Raw genomic sequence first — 23,734 nt, 5'->3', positions numbered from 1 at the left:
AGATATATATTAGATATATATTAAACATTCCTTTAAATAATTTAAATAATAACCCACCTTGAGCTGGTCATGCAAGCGCTCGTTGCGCTCGGCCAGCGTGCGTCTGTCCTCGATGGGATCCTTGATATGCTCGTCGGTGTCCAAATCGCGCGACACATCGCCGCCAGCATCGCCGTTCGTCAGCTCCTCCTCGTTCTCGTTCTCATCCTCGGCCACATGATGATGCTGCGGCGTTGTTGACGCAGCCAACAAAGCAGCGGCAGCTTCAGCCTGCAAAAAATTAATCACATTCATTATCAAGTTCATTTCGAAATTGGAAAAAAACTAAAGTTAGTTAACGTTTCTTTTGGAAAGTTAACTAATATTCAAAATTATACCGCAATGACCTGCTTGCGTCGAGCATCTTCGACCTCGTCCTGCAGACGCTTGGTCTCCTCATCCTTGGCATTGACCTCGTCCTGGATGCGCTGCACCTCCATTTGCTTGGCCATGATCTCCTCCTCGAGCTTCAATTTTTCGACGGCCTCCATGTTCTTGGCCTCCTCGAGACGCTGCAACATCGCCTGCAGCTCCTTCTGGCGCAGCTCCAATTCATCCTTGGCTGCCTGCAGCTGCTTCAGCTGCTCCTCCAGGCGACGGATCATGTCCTGGGCCTCAAGCAGATCGCGCTGCGAACGCTCCATATCCTCCTGCATCTGCTTCAGACGATCCTCGTACTCCTGCTGCTTCTTTTCAGCGCGTTCGCGTGCGGCCAGCGCCAGCTGCAGCTTCTCACTGAAAGGATGGAGGGAAAATAAAGATAATTTTTGTAAAGAAATTGGTTACAGATTACAGAGCTCCTCCATGAATCACAGAGCCAGTGACTTGGAATGCTCGAGAATTATGTTCTCTGATATGAAAGCCTCAAGAAATCGGTTTGCAAACATTCCAAGACTCTGATATGAGATAATACCAGCTCCCAAAAGCTTCCTCATATGGATTCATGAAGCATATAAGCTCTGTAAAAATGACAAATCTTTGAAGACTAACCGCTCCTGCTGTTTGGCATTCTTCTCTTCGCGCGCCTGCGCCTTCATCTGCTGCACATCGATGGTGTCCGGCTTGCGGCGACGCATGTACAGCTCATGGTTGCCCATGCAGAGGGCCAGGATGCGCTTGTTGATGCGAACGCGCGGGGCAAAGAACATAAAGTCGGGGGCCTTCTTGTCGATCGGCTTAATGATGAACTTCTTCTCCGAAAACGAAATATTACGAATCTCCGACCATGGGAAACCAATCTTGGGCGTCAGCCTATCGTCCTGCTCGTAAATATTCAGACCCAAGGCATCCACACCCAACCAGAGATCCGTGCCCTTCTTATTACGGATCTCAAAGTAATTGACACCGTACATTTCCAAATCCTGGGCAATCTTAAGATACTCCATCATGGCATCTTCGCGCAGCATGCTGCGATGCTCCTGCCACCAGGTCATGATCGACTGCTCCCATTCGTCCTTGGACATCTTGTGCTGGTCGATGACACGCTGCGGCAGCAGGCGATCGTTGGCCAGGAAACCGGCTGTGTGGGTGGTCTTATTGTGGTCACCATGACGCGCCTGGACAGCGTACGAGGCTAGGAGAACGGATGTCTCGGGCGGACAATAGATCTCATCGGTCAGTATGGCATTCTTGACCTGCAGATAGAACAGGCGCAGGGTAATGTCCTGGATCAGCTCCTCGGCCACATCCTCTGGATAGAATTTGGCACGGAATCTGAACTGCAAGGGGTTCTCCTTCTTAACGTCCTGGTTCATCACCTATACGAAAGGGAAGATTTACCTTTTTAGTAGATGTTTTAATAGAGAATTTTTGATATAATATAGAATTTTGGTTTTTAGATTACAGACGAACTTCGTTAATAGAGAAGCTGGTCTATAATTTAATTGGATTTTTCCAGATTAAATCAAATTAAAAATACAAATTTAGTGCAATTTTCTGAGTGTTACCCATGTCGAAAACGGCATTGATCCAGTCTAGATTTTTATACATTTGTTTGTTTTTTTTCATGTGGTGCAGCATTAAAATTATACACAAAGAATTTTAATTTATTAGTGATTTAAATAATTAATCCAAAAACTAACTTAAGCTGAGGAAAAGTCTAAGAAATTACAGGAAAACTAATGGGTTTATTATAGTTTCTTGATCTCTAGCAGTGGGTTTGGTTCTGGGCTTGACATATAGTTTCTTGATCTCTGCCCACCATATCATCGGCATCGTCATCTTCTTCACTGGTCTCCGCCTGATGGACTCCATTACTGTCGGCTGTCTTTTTGTCCACATACTTCTTGACACGCTTTAAATATTTTATGGTCTTTATGGCCGGCGATTCGGGCTATATTATATATATTATACATTATTTTTATAAAGATTTCTTCTAACATAAGTTAAATTTGCATTTATGGGAACAACTTTCTTATGAGAACTTTCTCCTAGACTTAACTCCTTCGCCCAACTCACCTTTTTGTACAGCTTGATCCATGTGGAGTCGCCCTTTGAGTCGGTGTACTGGAGTCCAAAGAACCAAACCTCACGCAGGCCAATGGTCTTCACCACCTGGTCAAACAATTGTTTGCCCGTCGTCGTCGACTGGATGGCGAACTCCAGTTCCGCGTCCATTGTCGTGACGCGCACATTAAGCTGGAAAAGATAATGAAGATGTTATTAATATATGAGATTTATCTCCTTATTAACCTTAATTTCTATATCTTCTGTGGCCAAAAGTCACCTCTCTTTTGGGTGAATTAATATCTGGCTCATGTTGTTAACTTAAAATGCCATCCATGACTTTGAAAACTAACTAGATCGTGTCGTGGAATACATTCAGCTGGCAACATTCGAATGCAGAAACCAACTATAGGAGGGGGGCGGTCTGGCAAAGCCCCCTTCTTTTTAGGGGTCGATGGATTAACGGGATTTGAGCCAAGCGACCGACATGTGAGGAGGACACGTGCCAAGAGCTCCCATTTCGCTTTAGAGGATTGGATTCGATTGCCAACGACATGGCTTGGCTTGGCTTGCATAAGTCGCAAGCTTTCGACTTGGAAATGTGTGTGGAAAAAACAAACATAGAGGGGGAAAAATCAAAGGAAAATAGAGATCAAAAAAGAAAGAAAGAAAATGAAAGCTGGGGCCTGGGGCCTGGGCTGTAGTTAAAAATCACGCTCGGAAAACAGCAAAAATCAATCAGGCATGACAATAGCAACAAGCTGGAAATGACCAGTTAGGTAGATAGTACGGTACGGGGGGGGGTTTTTCCCTCCCCTCTCTCTTTATACGAGTATATGTACATAGATATAGCTATATAGACCAACTGACCACTGGTCACCCATACAAGAGAGAGAGCCAGCTTAGGCGCTATCTATCCCAGTGCGCGTGTCACTTGACCAATTTCCAGTTGCCTTTGTTATGAAGAGAGGTGGAAAATCGAGGGAAATTATTTTTGCCCCCCAACCAACCAAAACGCAACTACAATAGCAGAAGAGAAAAACAAAACACATGATGATGGCGCGTGAGATGTCAACTGTACTAACTGCAGTCTGGCATTATTACGCAATCGACCCCCCTCCCCAAAATTGAGGTCAAAGTAAATGCGATCACAGATCGGAGTTTGAGGTTTCAGTTTGTGCTGTAAATGGTGTAGTTTAAGCTTGAAAGATATAGCTAACTCTTAACTAAATTGGAAGATTTGGGTTTTATAATCCTTGGTTTTGGGGGCAAGAAATAGATGATAATCCTCATAATATATTTTGTAGAATTTTTAGATGTTTTAAAAATCAGACAAAGCCTTCTCAGTGGGGAAAAGAATTTTGTTAGAACTTCTTCTTTTCTGATTAGTAAAATTCTTAAAAAATTTTAAAAAAATTTTAAATATTTAATTGCAGTTAACTTTATATTTTTCAGTTTTTAACAAGATTTTTCTAAAGTTTTTTTTAATCTAAATTGCCAAAATGGTTTTCTTAGTTTCGAATTTGTGAACACATTTTATGATCTTTTTAAATCCGTTTTTAAAATCAGTTAAGTTGAGGATATAATGGCCATATTTTCCATATCTAAACTTAAAAATTAACTACTTTTTAGAACACATTTTTAAGAACTTTCTTGAGTTCAACTCTAAAACTTCAAACTCCCTCCTGCTTTAAGCTTTAAAGTTACATGGTCTAGGGAAAATCCGTTTGGTTTTCAGCCTCTTTTTTGACTCTTCCCCTGAAAACCATGGGAAAAACTGTAACTAAAACTCAAATTTAGAGCTCCCTGACGTAAATTTCATCATTTTGTTTCGCTTTTAGTTTTAGTTTTCAGCTTTTTGAGCTTTTCTGAGCTCATTGTTTGGTTTTCGCTTTCAGCTGTGGTAGCCATAGCTGCCGTAGCTGCTGTAGCTGCTGTTGAATGCAAATCAAACGTGACACAATGCTAGGAAATTGAAAACGTTTTTCATTTCAATCCAATTAACGTTTTTGGGTTAATGCAGCCGCCGCGCGGTTGCTGTTTCCCTTCCCGCACCGCCTCTAAAAAACCAACCCAACAACAATAACAACAAAGTAGAAACGGAAGTTTGAAGCATAACCAGAGTTTCAGATCAAAAGTAGCATTCTTTTTTGAAACCACAAAAGTGCAGCACCAAAACAAAAATGGTAGGGAAAATTCAGTACCGTTTTCCGCTTGACACTGACTCCGCCGTAACGCGGCAAACGGACGCGGCTGTCGGAGACGACGACCATTTTGGGCACCGAAGTAAACGGGTTACGCAGTAGCTTTTGAATTATTACGCTTTTCTATGCTAATCTCCGTCTGGGAAATATCTTAAGGAAAAGCCACCTTTCGACGGGAAACACCACGACACAACGGAAAATGCGATCTAAGCACCGACGACCACGACGACGACGACAATGCGATTCTGTTGTCCAGCGGCAACTGAGGAAAATGGAAAAGTCACGGCACGTTTTTAAGCCAAAAGAAAAAAACGAAAAGAAAAGCAAGGAAAAAAGAAGACACAGTAGCCAGAGGAGGAAAATGAATGGGAAAGCGCGAGCGGCGGCGGCAGAACGTAAAAGGGAAACAACAACAAAACTGAACTTAATTTCTGCCTTCCAAAATGGAAATGAAGGGAGGGAGGGTGGGTGGTTGGTGACTACTATATAGCTATATATATTCACACATTCGTCCGAGTCATTCGTTGTCAAGTTAATATAAATTGCATGTTAATTATGCATCTAAAATTGGACAGAAAAAAAGAATAAAACGAAGGAAAACCGACACTCTTGACAGCCAGACTACTGACCATAGAGGTCAACGAGGTTTATAGAACGAGCAAATGCACCAGGGGTCAAATTAATAGTCTAATAAAAGATGATAAAAGAAGATCTATAACTAGTGGAAGTAATTGGAAAATATTTTAAGAAATTGTAAACAAAAATGTTAGGAAAAAGGTCAAATTTTTTGGCATTTTTAAACTAAAAACCCAAAACTAGTTAATCTTAAACAAAAGAGGCCCTATTTTACTATCCTCTACTGTACCCAAAGAGCGTGAGAGAGTGCCGGTGGATAGACCTACCGACCGAGCCGACCCAGCCCCGAAGGTAGGCAAACAAATCAGCGTCAATCATACGACGCGTTGCCTGTCAGTTTTATTTTATTGGACCCGCTCCGGGCCTCCAAGAGCAATTAACCTCCTCCCCTACTCCCCCCCTCCTCCCTACTCAGTTAGCAAACTATACAAACATCAATACCTCTATATATTGAGGAAAAACTATAGCGAAAAGGGAAAGTTATGGGAGAGAAACCATTCAAGCACGATTTGCATCGATTGCAATAAACAGAGAAATTTCCATAAAAAGAAAAGGGAAAACGACTTCTTAAAGAAGTTAAGACCACCCAACTTACTATCAAGTCATTTTCCCATTTGGAAAGGCCACGTGATTCTAATAATGACCCCCATCCATCCATCAGCCTTTAAGCCATATTCCTGATAAGAAACTTTTTAAACTGCCAAAAAAAGAAAAGAAATCACCAAACATGTCATTGGAAAATGGCCAAAACTTTGGGTCTTATCAATGACGTCGTCGTTTAATCTCATTTTCCTTCCTTTCCCCCCTCTGGACTCTAAGATGATGAAATTTCCGTTTGGCAAATGTCCAAGAAAGGAAATCACCAAATTACCAACGTCAACAATGTGTGACGTCTGATCACGCTCGAAAGTTAATTTTTCTATCAAAAGATGGGATCCCTCCCCCTGGAATTGACGACAATTGTAGTTTTCTCGAGTGGCTGCTTTTGATAAGGACACAATTTCTAATAACAATGATAACTAACTGAACGAAGACGTACGTTCATCGTGTTTGTGATTTACCAGCTAATCTTTAATAATTTACTAACTTTTGTGCTTTATCTAAATCTGAAAAAAAATATAAAAAGTAAAGACAACAATTTATGGATTGGCTTTTCTATTAAAATTTCAACTTATCTTGACAGTAAGCAGACTCTACTAAAGCCAACCCCTAAATCATGATCTTTAATATTTGTATTTTATAAACTTAACTTACCGCTTTTGGAGACATTTTGTAGCTTGTTGTCTTTTCTTATTTATCGAAACGAAATGCTTTCTTCCAGGGGAACTTTTTCGTCTGAAATCTTCGTTGTCTTTGTGCTGCAATCTGTAAAATAGCAAAAATAAAACAAAATATAAAAAATAAATCAAAAATCTAAGAAATCATTAAACTATATATCAACTCAAGCTTACTTAACATGGTATTTAAAGGAACAAAAATAAAGGAAATTATTCCTTAAAACTGTTTTATTGTTAAAAACCTAAAAATTAAGTTTAAAAATAAAAACCAAAAGAAGGAGAATTTGATATGAAAGTTGTTACTCAGTTTTCATAGATGACTAATAGATGATGATAAATATTCATAAAACATTAGTAAGTAATGACAAATAGCTGGTTTATGATACCAAATGCCATTTTATTAGAATTTAAATAGTGGAAAATAAACTGCTTCATAAATCTGCAAGCCACGCGTTGTGTTAGCTGCAAATCGAAAGATCACGACAGTGTTTGGGTAACATCTTGCAAAATTGGCACTCTTAGTATAATTTACGAACATGTTTAATAATAGAAAATAGAAACGAATATATCACAGCTAGACGGTGTGGTTGTATCTGGTATAGATCTATAAGTATTTATGATTTCACCTGACATTCTGAGAGGGAAACTGCAAGCAGCTAAGGGCAATGTTGATGCTTTTAACATGGCTAAAGCCCTATACTTCAGATATATAGAACACATCTACATAGTTATTAGACACTTAAAATGAAGTAACAAACTTCAGACATAAGAGTTCTTAACACACTCCACTCCATAAACCCAAAACCCTAACACTACTTAAGTTATGACACCTAGAATTACAGCTCCTAAGTAGCTGATCTTTGCTTTGCCAAATACCTATGTTTACATTTCATAATTAACTCTTAGTTCTTGCTCGTGAAAAAAACTAAACTTAACTAAACACTTTAAGGTTCAAGTCCAAAAGTTTGTCAGCCATAATTTGGCTTTGAGCGAAAAGTGTGCTGTTTGCCTTTCTATATTTGGTGTGCACTTGATATTTACATTAACGAATGGCACAGCTCAAAAATGCTATTTTAAGAGCATACAAGGCAGCCCAAAAATATATATCCAATTAAATTTGACACAATTGACATTTGAACTGAACCCCCCCTTGCCCAGAAGGGGGTCAGCTAGGCTAGCAAGTTCAGCGGTTCACGTGACAAGCCATGACGTCAATGCTTTTCCCAAATATCTTTGCTTTGGCTTGCGCTTTGCTGCTGACTTTGACTTTGCTTTGGCCGCGTAAATTTGCCTCTGACGTTCAATATTTCTAGGGAAATGCAAATAAATAATCATTAGCTGCAAAAGGTATTTGTTTTTTCATGCTCTATGTGGCGGGGCTATAGTTTTTCTATGCGTTTTGGGTAGATTTTAGTTTTAAGATATGAAAAATTGAATTTTTTCGATAAAAAAAGAAATATTTAGTGAAATTTTGATCAATTTTGTTAAAAATAATAAGCAAAGTTAAGCCATAATATTAAAAATGATGTAAAGATAGAACAGTCTGCATTATTACAATAATCGTATTATCGATAATTTATCGATAAATTCGATAATAACTAACAAAGGCGATCACAAAATGTTGTTTGACTATTTTATTTATATCAAACAGCATTCTGTGATAGCCTTCTTAGTTTTTATCGAATTTATCGATATATTATCGATAATACGATTATTGTAACTAATTAACACAAGTAGAATTCATAAAAATATTCGAAAAAAATGCAAAACTTCCGTTTAGAAAACATAAATTAAAGACCTCGAAAAACATTTCTAAGCTTTTCAGCTTATGACTCCCTAGACGACCATTAGAAATCGGCAAAGAAGCATCCCAAAGGTTCGATTCCTTCTGGGAATAGCAAAACCCATTCCTTTCTGGTTTTTTTTTCGTTAAGAATATTATTCGGTTTGCACAAATTATGACATCATGCCACATTTATTATCGCCACTGCGTGAACTTGAAGAGGGCTCCCTCCTCGAAAGTAAGAAAGAAAAAAAAGTGGAATGAGCTCATGCTTCTTTTTGGTGTTTGTGAATGGGACGGTTTTTAGTTATTTTTTTTTTTTTGGTTTTCTGGCTCTGTGTTGACTCTGCTAATCAACGGCCTCGAATTCCTTTGGCCTGATATCCGAATAGAGAGCGCAATCGTGTCGCCAAGTGAATCGAAATCGGTAATTAAGTGCATCCTGCTGCCCGCCCTGTTTATCTCAGTTTCTTTTTTTCTTTCTTTCTTTTTTTTTTTCATTTTACCCTCCTCTTATGAATGGAGAACTGTGATCGTGTGGGGAACGCAAAAAGCGTCATTTCCTCTGATTGCGATTTTATTTTTATTTAATTTAGATTTTTTTTTTCCAGCTCAACTCTCTTGCTGTTTAACATCCCCCCGGTATATAGGTACATAATAGAGACCCCACTACTAACTATTAGCTTTGATCGTTGGCCGCTTGTCTGCTTAGCGGAAATGATTTGGCAAATTCATGTGTAATTTATACAGAAAAACATTTAAAAACTTTAATTCGAATGGCGGTGTAACAGCCACACTGAGAGGAAAACTATTCTATTGACTTTTTGAGCTGCTAAGTCTTGAAGTCTTGACGATGGGAAAAGGTTAAAAAAGAGGACAACTTAGAACTTTTTCTTAACTAAACATCAAATTAATCAAGTAAGCTAGCTGTTTTGTAATTATTTTTACAATTTTCTTAATGAATGGAGGGTTAATATTCTTTCTTACTTCCCACAATCATTAATTAACTTAAAAAAATGACCAACGTTTACATAATTTCAGTTTCGCTTTTCTTTTTTTTTTTTTTTTTGGAGACACCACCAACAGAGAGATCTTGGCCAGAGATCATTGTTTTGTTTATGTTTAATATCCATTAACTACATTAATGAGCAGCTCAACAGAAATGTGGAAAAAATGTGGAGTCCGAAAAAGAGACGGCAAAAATCACGTTTATTGTTTGACCACCGGAACCACACTTAAAAAAAAAAAAAAAAAAAGAGGGTAACAAAACCAAACACACTTAATGGACAGAGAAAAACTGTTATTGCGTATGCGCAACGCATTTTAAAATCCATCAAATTAAATGAAGTTGAAAAGGAGGGGAAAAATGCAGACCCTCCCCCTCCCTCAGACTTTTACTTTTCTTCACGTTTCTCTGTAGAAAAAAAAAACCCTCATAATAATGAGCTTTAAAACTAAAATGATGTCTGGCCCGAGCACTTTTAATTTCAACAATTATTTGTCTTTTTTCTCCAGTCTTGTTTTTCTCTCTCTCTCTCTGTCTTTTGTTTTCATGGCAAGTTGATTTTTCCTCCACAATAATTAAAATGCGCAACCGAAGGCAATCAAGCGATCAGCCAAACCAAACTGACCAAGTAAACTATATAGGATATATATCTCTCTCTCTCTTTATATTCATTTTATGAATGGAAATGATCGGCAAAACAAAGCGAGAAAAAACAAACTTAATTACATTAGATTTTTGGGCTCTTTTTTCAACCCACCTTGTTTGTCCATTTATCTAAGCCCTAACAGCTGTTCATTAAAGGCTAAAACTAAAACAGCTACCACGAACAAATAGGCCAGAGAACAAAGCAATTCATCAACTTGGCGGCAGTTTTTCTTTTAAAGAAATAAAGGAATATGCCTTAGATGTATGGAATGATAGATACCTAGCAATATTGATTAAAAATAATATCATTTTGTTGCTCAAAAAGATCATTAGAGGTATGAAAACAAAGTTTCATCTTCTTGTAGTAAGTTTAAGACTGCTTTTTTTTATAATTTTTAAAGGTTTACTAACACTTTTTCTTTAAACCAGTGTGACCATCTCTTATTTTGTTTATCACCTTCCATTACCCAATTTGTTTGGTGACCTTATCTAAGTTGGTTAACCGATAAATACCCCAAAAATCTACTCATCAACATTACTGATAACTGATAAACTAATCACAGTTTTCTAGTACTTTTAGAGGCACTCAAAAAACCCATCTACCCTTGACCAAAACTAAAACCCATCAAACTTGACGTCAATTTTGCTTCCAGAAAAAGACAAAAAATGTGAAAAAACACAAAAAAAAAACTAGAAAAAACAGAAGACATAATAACAAATGTGACGATTTAATGAAGCAAATTAGGCTTAAATGTTCTAGATACCAAAGAGCAAACAAAATCGCTCACGTAATGAAAATATACGACAGCGGGCGGAACAATAATAAAAGGCACACATGGACATGCCAAGAAGGGGGGGCGGGGATAAGGGAGCAGTAGACTTTGGAAAATGAGACACCTCACGAAGGGGAAATGAAAACATCAGCGAGAGATGCCGCAATTAACACAGCACGCAAATACATTAGCCACATTCTCCCACTCTCACGTTCTTTACCCTACAGATTTGCTTAGTTCAGGCCCCACTGTTCATGGTTTTTAGTTTCCTCTGTTTTTTTTTTGTTTTTTTTTAATCATTTTGAAACTGCCAACTCAGAAGAACAATTAGTTCTTTTGTTTGGTGGATTTATTTGCCATGGTTCTTTATTGGGGATTATTAATGAAAGAATGACTGTTATGTTTGCCCAAGGCGTTAGTCAACACTTGAAGTGGAAATGATGAATGGTTTGTAAAGTTTATGACTGGGTTTAATTCGTAAAAAAAACAAGATTATAAACTATTGATAGTCGGAATAACTGAAGAAAGAAACTTTTATTACAAACTTCAAAAAGGAAATGGAATGAGTTACCATCCAAAGTTTGACCATTCATGCGATGTAATGTGACCAAAGTCTAGTAGACGATCAAAGTTTGAATTATAAACTTAAAAAACTCTCCAAGTTCAAGGTTTACATCGGAAACACTATTATTCCACTAAAAGATGATCAGTTTGTTTGTTACTTCCCCATCTATAAAGCAAAATCAGGGTTATGCAACCAACTAAACCCCCAACCACCACCCACCATCGATAGATTGCCGTTAATTGTTTTTGTCAATTGCCCAACGTATCTCGCATGCAAAACACACGCAAACAGATACAATTGTTGTTGGCCATTTGTTGGTTTATCTAGCTGACAAATTTGCCTGTCCATCGCCCTCCTCCTCCTCCCCCCCGTCTTTGATTTTCGAAACAACTCAATCAGTGGAAAGTTTTCGCCAGAAGTAATAATAATAATAACAGTACATATGTACTTCTATGTATCGAAATGCCCTTGAAATTTTCATTGTTATATTTGAATCGATAATTTTAATTGGGTCAAATTACATAAGGGGAAGCGACATGGCCAGGCTAGCCATTCAGCCAGCCAGTTAGCTAGCTTATCAGCAATTTTGTCGAACGATAAAAATTATAATTGCCAAACGGACATTGAACACGTTCCCTATAGAGGCTCTGACTTTGGAAATACAATTTCAAATTGCTTTTACAAATCATTAAGTTACATTAACATTATATCTCGTTATCAAATAGGAATTTAGCCTTCTTTAAAGATTTCCCCCCTTTCCCCCTCTCTGACTTAACTTCTTTTAGTCAATATAACTGATACACCCAACTACGTGATGTTCGTTGGATCAAAGAAACTGTTTAATGACTCTCAACTTCTGCCCAGGCAATCAACTTAAAGTGCACAAACACGATTTTTGTCGTGTGCGTTTTACAACACGTAGAATAAATTGGTAAAAATGGTAATAAAATCAAGTTAATGTTGTCAGAGCCACTTCCGCTCGAGGTAACAACAGTGAGGGGGCGACCCAACAATGAAATCATGTGCATATCTTATCTAACACACACAACATCGCAGGGCAATTGGCCTAAAAATATTTTATTTGCCTCACCGAACAGAATGAAAAAAAAAAGTTCAGAGCCAAAAAAGAAAAACAATGGGAAAAGTCAGAGGGGAGAAACAATTAGAAATTGGCAAATAGAAACCAAAAAAAAAACGGAACCAACTTCAGATAAAAAGTTGGGGGGATATCTTGTCATTAACACACACACTTTTTTATGGCCAACTTGGCAGGCAGAGTGTTAGACATAGACATGGGTCGCATGTTGACGAGACATCATCAGCAATATATCAAATCATAGAACCAGAAATGATAAATTGCTATGTTTTTGGCACATGTCAACATCAGTAGGCGTTTAGCAACACTTTTTAGGGGGTGTTAATGAGCTAATTTTGCTATAAGTTCTTAAGAATAAGATCAGCTTTTGGTCAGTACTGATTATTAGACTCTCAAATCTTTAAGTTTTCCAACATAGAATATTATTTTTCGTTAAGGAGGATACAAAATCTTAGTTAGTTTGAAGATTTTCCTCAAGAAACGTTAACCAACACTGTGTACTCCGAGCAAAACTGCTTTACCAACACTCAAATGTTAAGAAACCAGATAGTTTTCGAAAAGGAAATGTCTTCTTACTAAAATCCTGTTAATTTCAAAGACTATTAGCAAGAAAAGTTTACCAGCCTTAACATAAAGGCTTTACCAACACTGAAAAACCCAAAATTTCTTGAAATATCAAAGAATATCAACTTCCCCACTATCAAACCCTTAAGAAACAACCCCCTAAACCAACATACCAAAACCTAAAACCACACTTCCTTTCAAAACCCAACAAATTGCCCAACAGCAGTAGCAAAAATCTCAATTAGCCACCACAAAAGTTTCAAACACACATCCAGCACTTGGCATTCCACAAGTTTCAAATGCTTTATTTATTATTACTACCATTATTCATCGCTAAATTCCCAAAAGTAACACTCAGAAAATAAACAAACCTGTAAAGAAAAACACACACACAGCCAAACCAGTTAGCAAGCTTCAAATGGTAGTGATTCTTCAAATGGGGAGGAGGGAAGGAGAGCTAACAGGTACTTGAACAATTGTTAGCCGAAAAAAATAAAAACAGAAACAAAAACCCAAGTACAGTCACCGTTGGAGTATGTTAACACGTTACTCATCCGCCCCGTCATCCGAGTATTTTTATTAGGCCAAAACTGCGCCCACACTTGCGTTGCCCGGCGCTCATTTACAACCATTTGCCATGGCTATTTGCTTTCGTTTGCAGTTCGACGACAATTATTATTATTTGAAAGACAAAACGTTCGGCAATTGTCAAATAAATGGGGTTTCTTAGCTCTCATATAGATGGTGTTATGAAACACAGACAATTTGCATGCACTGTGCGACGAGGCATGCTTTATGATGCAACCAAAACTGATAGAGATAGAGATAGAGATAGAGAGACGGAGATAGATATAGATATAGAGAGAGGGATAGAGAGCAACAGGTGGATGACGGGATGGCTCCATTTGCCATTAGTTATTTTTATGTCCGTCGTCCGCATATTATTTGCAACTTATTTATGACTGACTGGCTGGTTAGACAACGACCAGCGACAGCTCTAGCTTGTTAGCTAATTTCATTTCATTTCATTTCAGCTCTTGGGCTGACTCTCAAACAGTCGTGCAAATATTGCTAACAATAGCGATAGCGACGACTATATAAAAGGCTAAAAAAGATAGATGGAGAGAGACAGACAGTAAAGTTAAGGCTGAGGAGTAAATAATATGCGTGACATTGGGTTTTGAGGTTATGCATACGTTAATGTGCAACCATACACCCTCCTCCCCCTGCCCTGCCTTCCTCCATAACTTCAATTGTTGTCTTGACTTTATTAGTTTGCCGACAATGAGACATAGAAACAGCAACAACAACAACAACAAGTATATGGAAAATATTAAATAACAAACCGATAAATGCTTTGAGAATTTCAAATCCCTTAGTCAACGAAGTTAAGTTAAACCTAGATTAAGCTGAATCACATTTTAGCAAAACAAATACTTGACTTGACTAAATGGTGATTTAATTTATATTTTGATTTGAGAAAATGACTCACATTGCCATTGGGAAGGAATGTGTGTGTTTTTGAAAGTCTGTTAACTGCCATTATGTAAATTTAGTGACTCAAATTTTTAGTGGAGTTGTTTTCTCAGACTTTTATATTATTTATTTACATTTTTAGTTTATTTTAGTTGATAAGTTGGCTATCTGTAAGCTTAAATGAATCATTTTATTAGTTTTTTAGGTTTTTCTAGAGAAGTTTTTTTTAAGTTTTTTGGGTTTTGAAAACATTTTTGTAACTAGAAATCTAGTTGTTTGATAAAAGTTAAAACTTGTTTAAGCTAAGCTTACTTTAACCTTTTTTAGCTAGAAATTAATGCCAAATCCGTCAGATATATCTGATATAATATTAGATTGTCAAAAAAGTCTTGCGGTATTTTCGCTAGTTGGCGCTGACAGCGCGTAGTTCTTGTTTTATTCATCGCATCAGGTCATACTATATCTTTTTGGAGAGCTCATTTCACGCGCTAACAGGTGTTTGATTGACTTTTCTTTTAAGTCGTTGTGCAGTTTATGGACCCGATACAGTTTCCATTTCCACCGCACAACGATGGTATGAACGTTTTCGTTCTGGTGTAGAGGTGGTCGAAGATGAGCCACACTCCGAGTTTTTTGCCAATAGGGAAGCGAGCTTCTATGAGGGGGGCATCATGAAGTTGGCATCTCGTTGGGAACGCGTCATCGAACAAAGACTTGAATCGCATTATTGTTACCAATTCTATACCGCAAGACTTTTTTGACAACCTAATATATATCAAAAAATCATTTAATATATAGTCAGCGCTTCCCCATTGACCAATATTCGTTCCCCAATTGCAGTCAGCTAAGCACGAAGGAGAGAAAAAACCAGCAACACACACTCTTACACACACACAATAGCCATTAACAAATAAGCGTTAATGAAAATGTGCACACACACACACACACACACATACACTCAGCATCACACACAGCTGCCATTAAAACAACATTAAAAAGTAAAACAAACAGCCATGGCAACTAAATTTTTCTACTTTTTGTTTTCCGAGTCGTCGCCGCTGGAAGATGATTACATTTCGATAAAAAAAAACAAAAAAAAAACAACAAAAAACCAAACCGAGGGTAGAGTGATAGAGATAGAAGATAGCTCAATGACAAGGTAAACACACACAGACTCACACACACTCTCGCTTACACTCTAAAAAAAAACAAAAGCAGGCAAAAAATCAACTCAGGTGACAATGCAATGCAGCTGTGCACCGCAGTGTTGTAAAAAGCTAAGCCAAGCGGAAGTGTTGATTAATTGCCGCACATCCGCTGTTAGATAATCGTTTGATAATAGAAAATAAATACGTTTAGAGGGGCATTCAGTGATTTTTGCAAGGAAAATAAATGCATTTTTAGGTTTTAATTTAAAGAATATTGAAAGGAAATTAATTTATAATTTGATAAAGGAAAATATTACCAGCTAAAAATGTAAAGTAAATATTTTACATTTAAATTTCACAATTTTTGTAAATTATATAAAAATATTCCAATAAATACATCAAATTCTAAACTAAAAAATAAATATTTCATTATTAAACTCCCCTTGCTTGCCCTGTAAAATACTTTCGAAATTAACTTTACATTTCACATTTCCCTTTAAATATTTTCTCCGTTTTCCCTTACAATTAGAGCCTTCCCATTAGCTGCATTTAAATTATTTAATTCGAATTATATTATTAATTATCAACACAACGCAAATTTAGAAACTTAAGCCAAAGATTTGCATTTAGCAAGTTGCAAGATCGCAACGTCTTCATAAATATTTTTGCCAAGAGGTCGAAAATCTTTTATACATTTCACCTTAATTTTTCTTTATTCTCAATTATTTTCAGTGCCAAATGTCTGTATATATATATAGAGATAGATATAGATATACAGAAGATATATATATCTGCAATTGCCATATGAGATTTATTTATTTGCACTTCTCAGTTATTTGCATTTCATTTTTAGCCACAATTCGTTTCACCTCTAAAAATTGTTTCCCTTAATAGGTTGCGTTTCTTGGTAAAAATCTCGACACCACCTGACAACTGACTCATACAAATTTCATTGGCCGTTAAATTGAATTCGACGCAGAGTCTTGTTAGATGATCAAATGAAAAAAAAAAACATATAACAAAAATCAAACACAAATCAGTGAGCACAAGGCAAAAGGCAAAAGGCAAAAGCAATCAATTGCACAATTAGTCATTTCTTCAATTAATAATTCACTATTTTTAACTGTGCGCCAAAGTCAAATGATAATGACAACGAGTCTACTTGATGGTTGGTTATATGGTGATGGTGAGCTCAGGTTTAAACAATTTCTAAAAAGGCAGGCCGAGCACATAAACTTATTAACGTCACTAACAGAAACTGAATGCACTGAGAAAAAATAGAAAACATTTCTAAGAACTTTCCAAAAGAAATCAAATTTTCTTTCAGAAATATTTCACTAAAAAATCAAATTTTAAAGAAAACTTCTATCAAAATTCCTTTGAAAAACCTTACAAAAAAATATTTTAAAATATGTTAGATATTTCTACTGATTTACCATTATTTTTTTTCACTGTACACCATGAGAAATTTATCGCATTTAAAAAAGAGAGAAAAAAAAATACTGTTACACCTTGAACTTTGACGCAACACGAAAAAGCGTCGCTGCTGCCTCTCGGCCGACGTCGTCATTTAACTTGAAGCCCGAGTGCAATATGTCTGCCGATCTTTCAGGTATACCCCCCCATATATATATATATATCTGTGTATTGTATACCCCCCACGCCCCCCTGACACGCCTCCTCACCTTCAGCGTACGTGGAAACGTGCTCATACAAGCTCGGCAACAACAGCCAGACAAAAAGCCAGAAAAAAAACCCTCGCACACAGGCGTCCATGTAATTGAAGTATTCGAGAAAAAAAAACACAAAAAACGACATAATAAAAAAAAAATAAATATACAAAAAACAAAAGATGAGTGGAAGAAGCAGCAGATGCTGCTTAAAAAGCTTGTCTTTCAGTTTTTGGTTTTATGTGCATTTTGTGTGAAAACAGCAAAAAGAACAATCTGAAAACAAGGCAGTAAAGGGTTAAGAAGTGGAGATTAAACTCTATGAAAAAAACCTATTTATCTTTAAGATTAAATTTTTGATTTATTTTTGAGTTAATTAATTAAGAAATAAAGGTAAAAACTTATTTTACATCAACATAACACATACAAAATTCTAAAAATATTTCTAATAAATCAAAATAAACTTCTGTAAAGCCTAATTAACCTGTTCTTTTATCAAAATCTTCTTTTTTTTTGTAAATTTTATTCACCCCATCTTCGATTTTTAACATTTTAAGCTTGGAATTTGTGCTAATCACAACTACAAACAGGAATTGTTTAACTTTAATAATGCAAATGAGTTAAAAGTTATTGAAAATCAATGAAGCATCATCATCGAATTGTTTTTAGAACTCTTCTCTCAACTTATCTATCAGTTAGTTAGTCAGTTAGCTAGTTGGTTGTTAACTGACCTTCACAGATGAGCGTAGAGAATTCTCTCTGCCATTCAGTTAGCAGAGTCTTGGGTGCGGCTGCGGCTGTGGCTGCCAACCGAAAAAAACAAAAAATTAACAACTTTTGGAGGCTGAGAGAGGAGGAGGAGGCGCAAACAAAAGAAAGCTGCGGAATTTTAGCAATGCGGCCAATGGATAGATGGCCAATGATCTCGGCCCTCTCCTCCACCTCCTCCTCCTCCTCCTCCCACCACAAAGCCAGCCAGCTAGACAACAAACAGCTTTTCCTTCAGCTCAAATATACCGCCATCAGTCAACAGGTGGCCTTTGGATTTCAGGTGGATTTACTAAACGAGTTTTGACTTTGGAGTCAACTATTCACTTAGCAATTAGCCACTAACAATACATGTTTCTGTACATTTTCTATGATTCTTATAGCTTTTCCAAGAGATTTGTAACTAATAATCATTAGTTATCTAATAAGAATGATTTTTGTTTAAAAATTAAACTTAAAAACTGACTGAATATCTCAATTTCTGAGCACGCGGTCAGCATGGGTTATGTGTGAAGATAAAAGTAAGCTTATTGCACCTGATAAAACATTTAATTTATACACACACACACACACACAGACATTGCACAGAGCAGCAAAAGCAAACTCCACAAAAATATATAAAAAAAAAAAAGAAAAATGGCTTAATAAAATGCTGAAAATGTACGTTAATATGCGCAACTAGTCTATCATTTGAGAAATTAAAAAGCGAATTTAAATGCATTGAGACACGCGCACAGCTCAGCGATCTCGCATGCCATGGGCGTCGTCCGTTTACCCCCTCTTTTCAGCGCCACAAAATAATTGACCCATCAAAGGGGGGCACATTGAATAAAATATATTCCAAATCTAATCAAGAAGAAAAGAAAGTTAAAACATAAATCCTTAACTTTCATTACAAATATCGTTAAAAATCGCTTAAATCTTAAGTTGAAGTTTAACAACTATTTTCTTTTGGCAATTATTTTGGCATTCCCTCGTATTGATTTCTTGGTAACGAAATGAAAAGACCTTATGCAAGAGGAAGTTATTTCCACGATCGACTTCCATTTTACCACTAATTTGGCATCGATTGCATTTTCACGACAATGCCATATAAAGGCGTCGACAGTTTGGGATCTCTTTCCTGTCGACTTTTCCGACTTTTCGCCATCGCAAATAGCAGTTAGTTTCGGTTTTGGTCTTGCTTTTGGCCATTTACACTGTCCACCAGTATTTCCAACTTGTTTATGAGCCGGGTGGTGGTTGGCAGTGGTGGCAGGGGCATGGGCAAGGAGATGAAAAGGTGTTATTAACCTGCTGCAAAGTGTGTGGCATAACAGTGATACCTCTGTTTTGAAGGATTTTGCCACAACTAGTTTGCAACTTCCATCAATATTAATCAATAAATATATTTATATGAAAATATTATAATTTCCCTGATTTTAAGTATATAACTTTTATTATCAATCTATAAAGCCAGCTCTTAACACTTTGTGATACTTTCGATCGAGGTATCACTGTACTTGCTGGCGCTTTTTCTGCTGGTCAGAGATTTTGCTGCTTCTCTGCGCTTTTGTTGCTGTCTTTTAGAAAGTATGTCAATTTAGAAAAGCCGTTGACTGTCCACCTCTGGTCACTCACACAACAACAACAATAACTAGCACTGGCACACACCGATAGGTAAGATAGGTAACAGGCACACACACACTCACACACATACACGTCTACAGGTGCGCTTAACTTTAGTTTTCGACTTAAGGCAACAACAACAACGAACAAAAAAATGAAGGTGTTTGAATGTTGAATACCAACCGCAGTTTGTTTTTTGCTTCTTCCTCTTCTCCTTGCTTTCTTCTTCTTGCTGGATCAACACTAAAGAACACACGAAAAAAAACGTCAAAATTTTGCGGCAGCGACAAGGAGAGAGAGAGAGAGATGTATCACAACGACAACAATAACAACAAGAACAACATTAACAACGCACACAACGGTAAACTAGTGTAACTGCTAAGCGAGTGAAACGGTTTTAATGTCCGTTTAAAACGAGTTAACTTTTTGAGTTTCTAGATTTCGTTTCGTATAAATCCACTAACGTTTCAGATACTTCGAAAACAGTCTCGAATTCCGATCAGAACTTTCTGTGTGTTTTTGGCGAGACCCGTACGACGTACGTCCGTCCTCATCGAAATTAAAAAAAAAATTGAATATTTCTGACGACGCTCGGCCGTATATGTGTGAGTCGTTTCGTTTTTCTCTCTCTATCTGCCACTCTCTCTATCTGTCGTACAACAAACCGACTGAAACCGAGTGCCAGCGAGCGATCTCTGGCAGACACTGCTCATCTTAACAGTTCTGTTAGGAAATTTGCTGTTACGTCGCTGCCGGCGTCGCTGCTTTCACTTGGCGCAGCGAGAGCAGCTTTTGCAGCTTACTCTCTTTTTCGATCCCTGCCTGCCTGCGTAAGCAAGCTGAGCAAAATTTTATAACAGCTTAGCAACAACAGAAAGGAAAAGCATTAAAGACGACTTACAAATACCCTGCAAAAGGAGTTATACCATATAAGAGTGTATATAGCTACCATATACTTCCTATAAAGAAGGAAATTACTATAAATGGCAAGATTTATAAAGAAAATTACAGAAAATGGGGATAAAGGTGTCAGAGTGACCGTATTGTTGAAGACAATTGACTTCTTTTCTTATTTTTAAAAGAAAAATCAACACAATTATTCTATACCCTTTAGTTTTCATACAGCTAAACACAGTATCTTTAAACTTGAAGTAAAAAAATAGATTAACGTGAACTTTCAAGACACATTTTCAAGTCCTGCAAAGAATTAGTCAATAAAAGCTCACCATAAACCTAAATATAATCTAATAAAGTGCCTTACAGAATTTTATCAGCTCTTATTATCAATTCAGGTCAGTTAAGCTACTGGTTACTGTAAGAACCCCGTTATTTCTGTTGCGTTTTTCTGTTTTTTTTTGCGGAATCGTTATTCATTGTTGCAATCTAGCGACTTGGACATGCCTCGTTTCCAAGATATAGTAAGCCGATTCCACGCAATAGAAATGCAAATAGAACTCTAAACAGTGCCAAGAAGTTGGCAAACACCAAAAACACACAGAACCAGCGTATCGTATTCCCGAGAACCAAATGTAACAGATATCAGACAGTCGACAGACCTTGGGGCCCAACATTCCGGCGCCCTCAAAACTACATGCCAACATATATACGAACATTCAGAAAAGTGCGATATGAGCATATCACCAATAACACACTCGAGGGCTTATAGGCAAGTACAGTGAACCCTAAGTACTAACCCTTTAAGCATTGCTCAAACTTAATTTTTAGAAAAACCCACTAGAGTATGATTCAGGCATTAATATTAATCACTGGACAACGAATTGCTAAATCTGGCCACATTAATCACTAAGCAACATTCTTTTAAAAGCGATCCACTCTATCATCTCCATTTTTGGGATATCTCAACAATGTTCTCAGAACCAAAATTAGAACATTACGTAGTCCTCGAAACGCGAAGCATGCTTGACAAAAAGCAAAAATAGTTTATCAACGTGAGAATTGATAAAAAAATATAGCAACAAATACTGCAGAACTGTACAAACATAAATGTGTGTTATCAGCGCAATTGGCGCAAAGCAAAAGTAAACTTAACCCAAGTCCATAAATAATTTAGAAGAAATGTTCGGCGAAATGAAATGCAATTAAATTGGGAAGTACGGGGGGTTTTGAAGAGGCGATCTTATCATTAATAGCATTAAACTGACTGAAAGTATAAAATATAAGATAGATCATAAACTAATTGAACTAAAATGAAGATTTGTTTTCTTAATAAGATACTGAATTAAGCTGCACTTTCAGTCAGAGGTTAAAGTACTTTTTATCTCTATCTTAAACTTTTTTATGAGCTTAAAACTCATCCAAAAAGTTAAATAACAAACTGCTCAGAATTTGAATAAAAACACACCTAAATTCGTTAACTGATCAACAATGAAAAATTGCTGTGAACATTCCAGAATCTTTTCTCAGCCTGCCGGTTTTTTGATTTTTTCTTTTTTAACAAAAGAGCACAACTCCTTGGGGTTTTATTTTTGAATTTTATTTTTCGAGCGATCTTTCACTTTCAACACACAAAAAAAGCATCAGCGACGAGAAGAAGAAAAGTAAAAGCCCACGCAAAGTGTTGTGCAAGTGAAAAAGAGAAAGATAAGATACGAAAATGATTAAAACGGAGTGCGCGGGGAGGAGGTGTCGGAGAAAGGGGGCGGGCTCTGGAGGTCGCCGGCAGTATAAAAAACGCAACAATCCAAAGCCAAAACACCAAAGTTGACTTTTTCAACTTAAAGATACCCTTCTTTGACTTGAAATGTATCAAAAGTGAAGTTTTATAAAGCAAAAATTATAACTTATCTAATCAAGGATCAATCTGGAAATATATGTAACTCTAAAATATGTTTTTTTTTCTCTAAAATATTTGATAAGTTCTCACAGATCTTGAGTATTACATACTCTATGTGCATTTTGAGAAAATATCAATCAAGTTGGAGATAATATCCATTGCAATCTCAAAAACAAAGCCTCCAACTTTCGTAGATTCGAAGATTTCATCGCAAGTTCTTGAACCCATAACTCCTTCGATTGACCCACTGAATATCTGCTCTCATTTTTCAGTTCCCCCCAGTTTCTTTTCTTTTTATCTTTATCTCTAGACTTATCCCGTAGCATTCTCTTCTGACTCATTGCATTGATTAGTTTCTCGCGCTGCTTTTTGGAGAATTGGGTGAAGGGCGAGTTGAAGTTACTCACTTGGAAAACTTAATGATTTATTAAAGAAAAATGTACGTTTTCCAGAGAAGAATCTATTCTCTTGAGACACTCGGTCTCTTTCCAGTCACTCTTTCACTACCTCCCACTCTTTCGTCAGTCTTTTTTTTCCGCGGTTACTGCGAAGTGCACGTAGCAAAAGTCCGAAACAAAATGGGTAAGCCAAAAAATATAAAAAAAAAAGAAAGACGAAGCAAAGCAAAATGCAATCGGAGAGAAATAAGAGAGAGAGAGAGAGCGGGAGAGAATGCAAAGATGATCGGTAAACAAACAACAAAAATTTGAGTTTTATATGCGGTCAACGAAAAAAAACAAGTCACGCGGCTTAACAACCAGTGTTGCCAATTATCGTTGGCCAAAAGCGTAAGGCGGCTTAAAATAGCAAAGGTTATTAAATACTTAATCGGTTATGGAGCGGTTGAGTATCGGTTATGAAACGGTTTCTATTTTGGTTTCGTTTTACTCAAATTCAAAAATACGTTAGCTTAAAGGAAGGACGCTAAAGTGATGCCATTAAAAATCGCAAAGCGTAACAAGTGTTAATTTGATCAGGTGGCAACACTGGGAAATTTGAAAGCAACGTTTTCCCCATTACGTAATGATCTTTTCTATCTCGCTCCTTTTCTCTTTCTCCATCTCTTTTGCTCTCTACGCGCTTAACTAGTCAAGCATAACAAACACACACACACACACACACACATACATACAAAACAACAACTCGTTTTGGTTAATTAACATAAAAAACGGTACAAAAACAACAACAACAAAAGAGCCAAACACTTGTTGCACCCAAAAAAAAAAAAAAATAATCG

At 36.9% G+C, this 23,734-nt stretch overlaps 1 protein-coding gene across 4 annotated transcripts in view; it reads right to left on the bottom strand.

The window, feature by feature from the left end:
- LOC108117117 (moesin/ezrin/radixin homolog 1) overlaps positions 1–23,734 on the bottom strand; it is a 28,134-nt gene that overhangs the window by 692 nt on the left and 3,708 nt on the right. Inside the window, exons 1-7 of one of the 4 annotated variants that reach the window (XM_017229366.2) lie at positions 20,168–20,249; positions 19,887–19,946; positions 6,579–6,689; positions 2,497–2,676; positions 1,030–1,796; positions 378–774; positions 58–270 (exon numbers count right to left, since the gene is read on the bottom strand). In XM_017229366.2, coding sequence (XP_017084855.1) covers positions 58–270; positions 378–774; positions 1,030–1,796; positions 2,497–2,676; positions 6,579–6,593 — 1,572 coding nt within the window. In that variant the 5' untranslated portion in view covers positions 6,594–6,689; positions 19,887–19,946; positions 20,168–20,249. Of the gene's footprint in view, positions 1–57; positions 271–377; positions 775–1,029; positions 1,797–2,496; positions 2,677–6,578; positions 6,690–19,886; positions 20,274–22,904; positions 23,068–23,734 lie in introns of those variants that run through there. The other 3 variants (XM_017229386.2, XM_017229395.2, XM_017229377.2) reach the window with 3 other exon arrangements.

Source organism: Drosophila eugracilis, unplaced genomic scaffold (genome assembly GCF_018153835.1).
Source record: "Drosophila eugracilis isolate 14026-0451.02 unplaced genomic scaffold, ASM1815383v1 contig_498, whole genome shotgun sequence".
Taxonomy (NCBI): domain Eukaryota; kingdom Metazoa; phylum Arthropoda; class Insecta; order Diptera; family Drosophilidae; genus Drosophila; species Drosophila eugracilis.
This window is presented reverse-complemented; position numbering and strand designations above follow the sequence as displayed.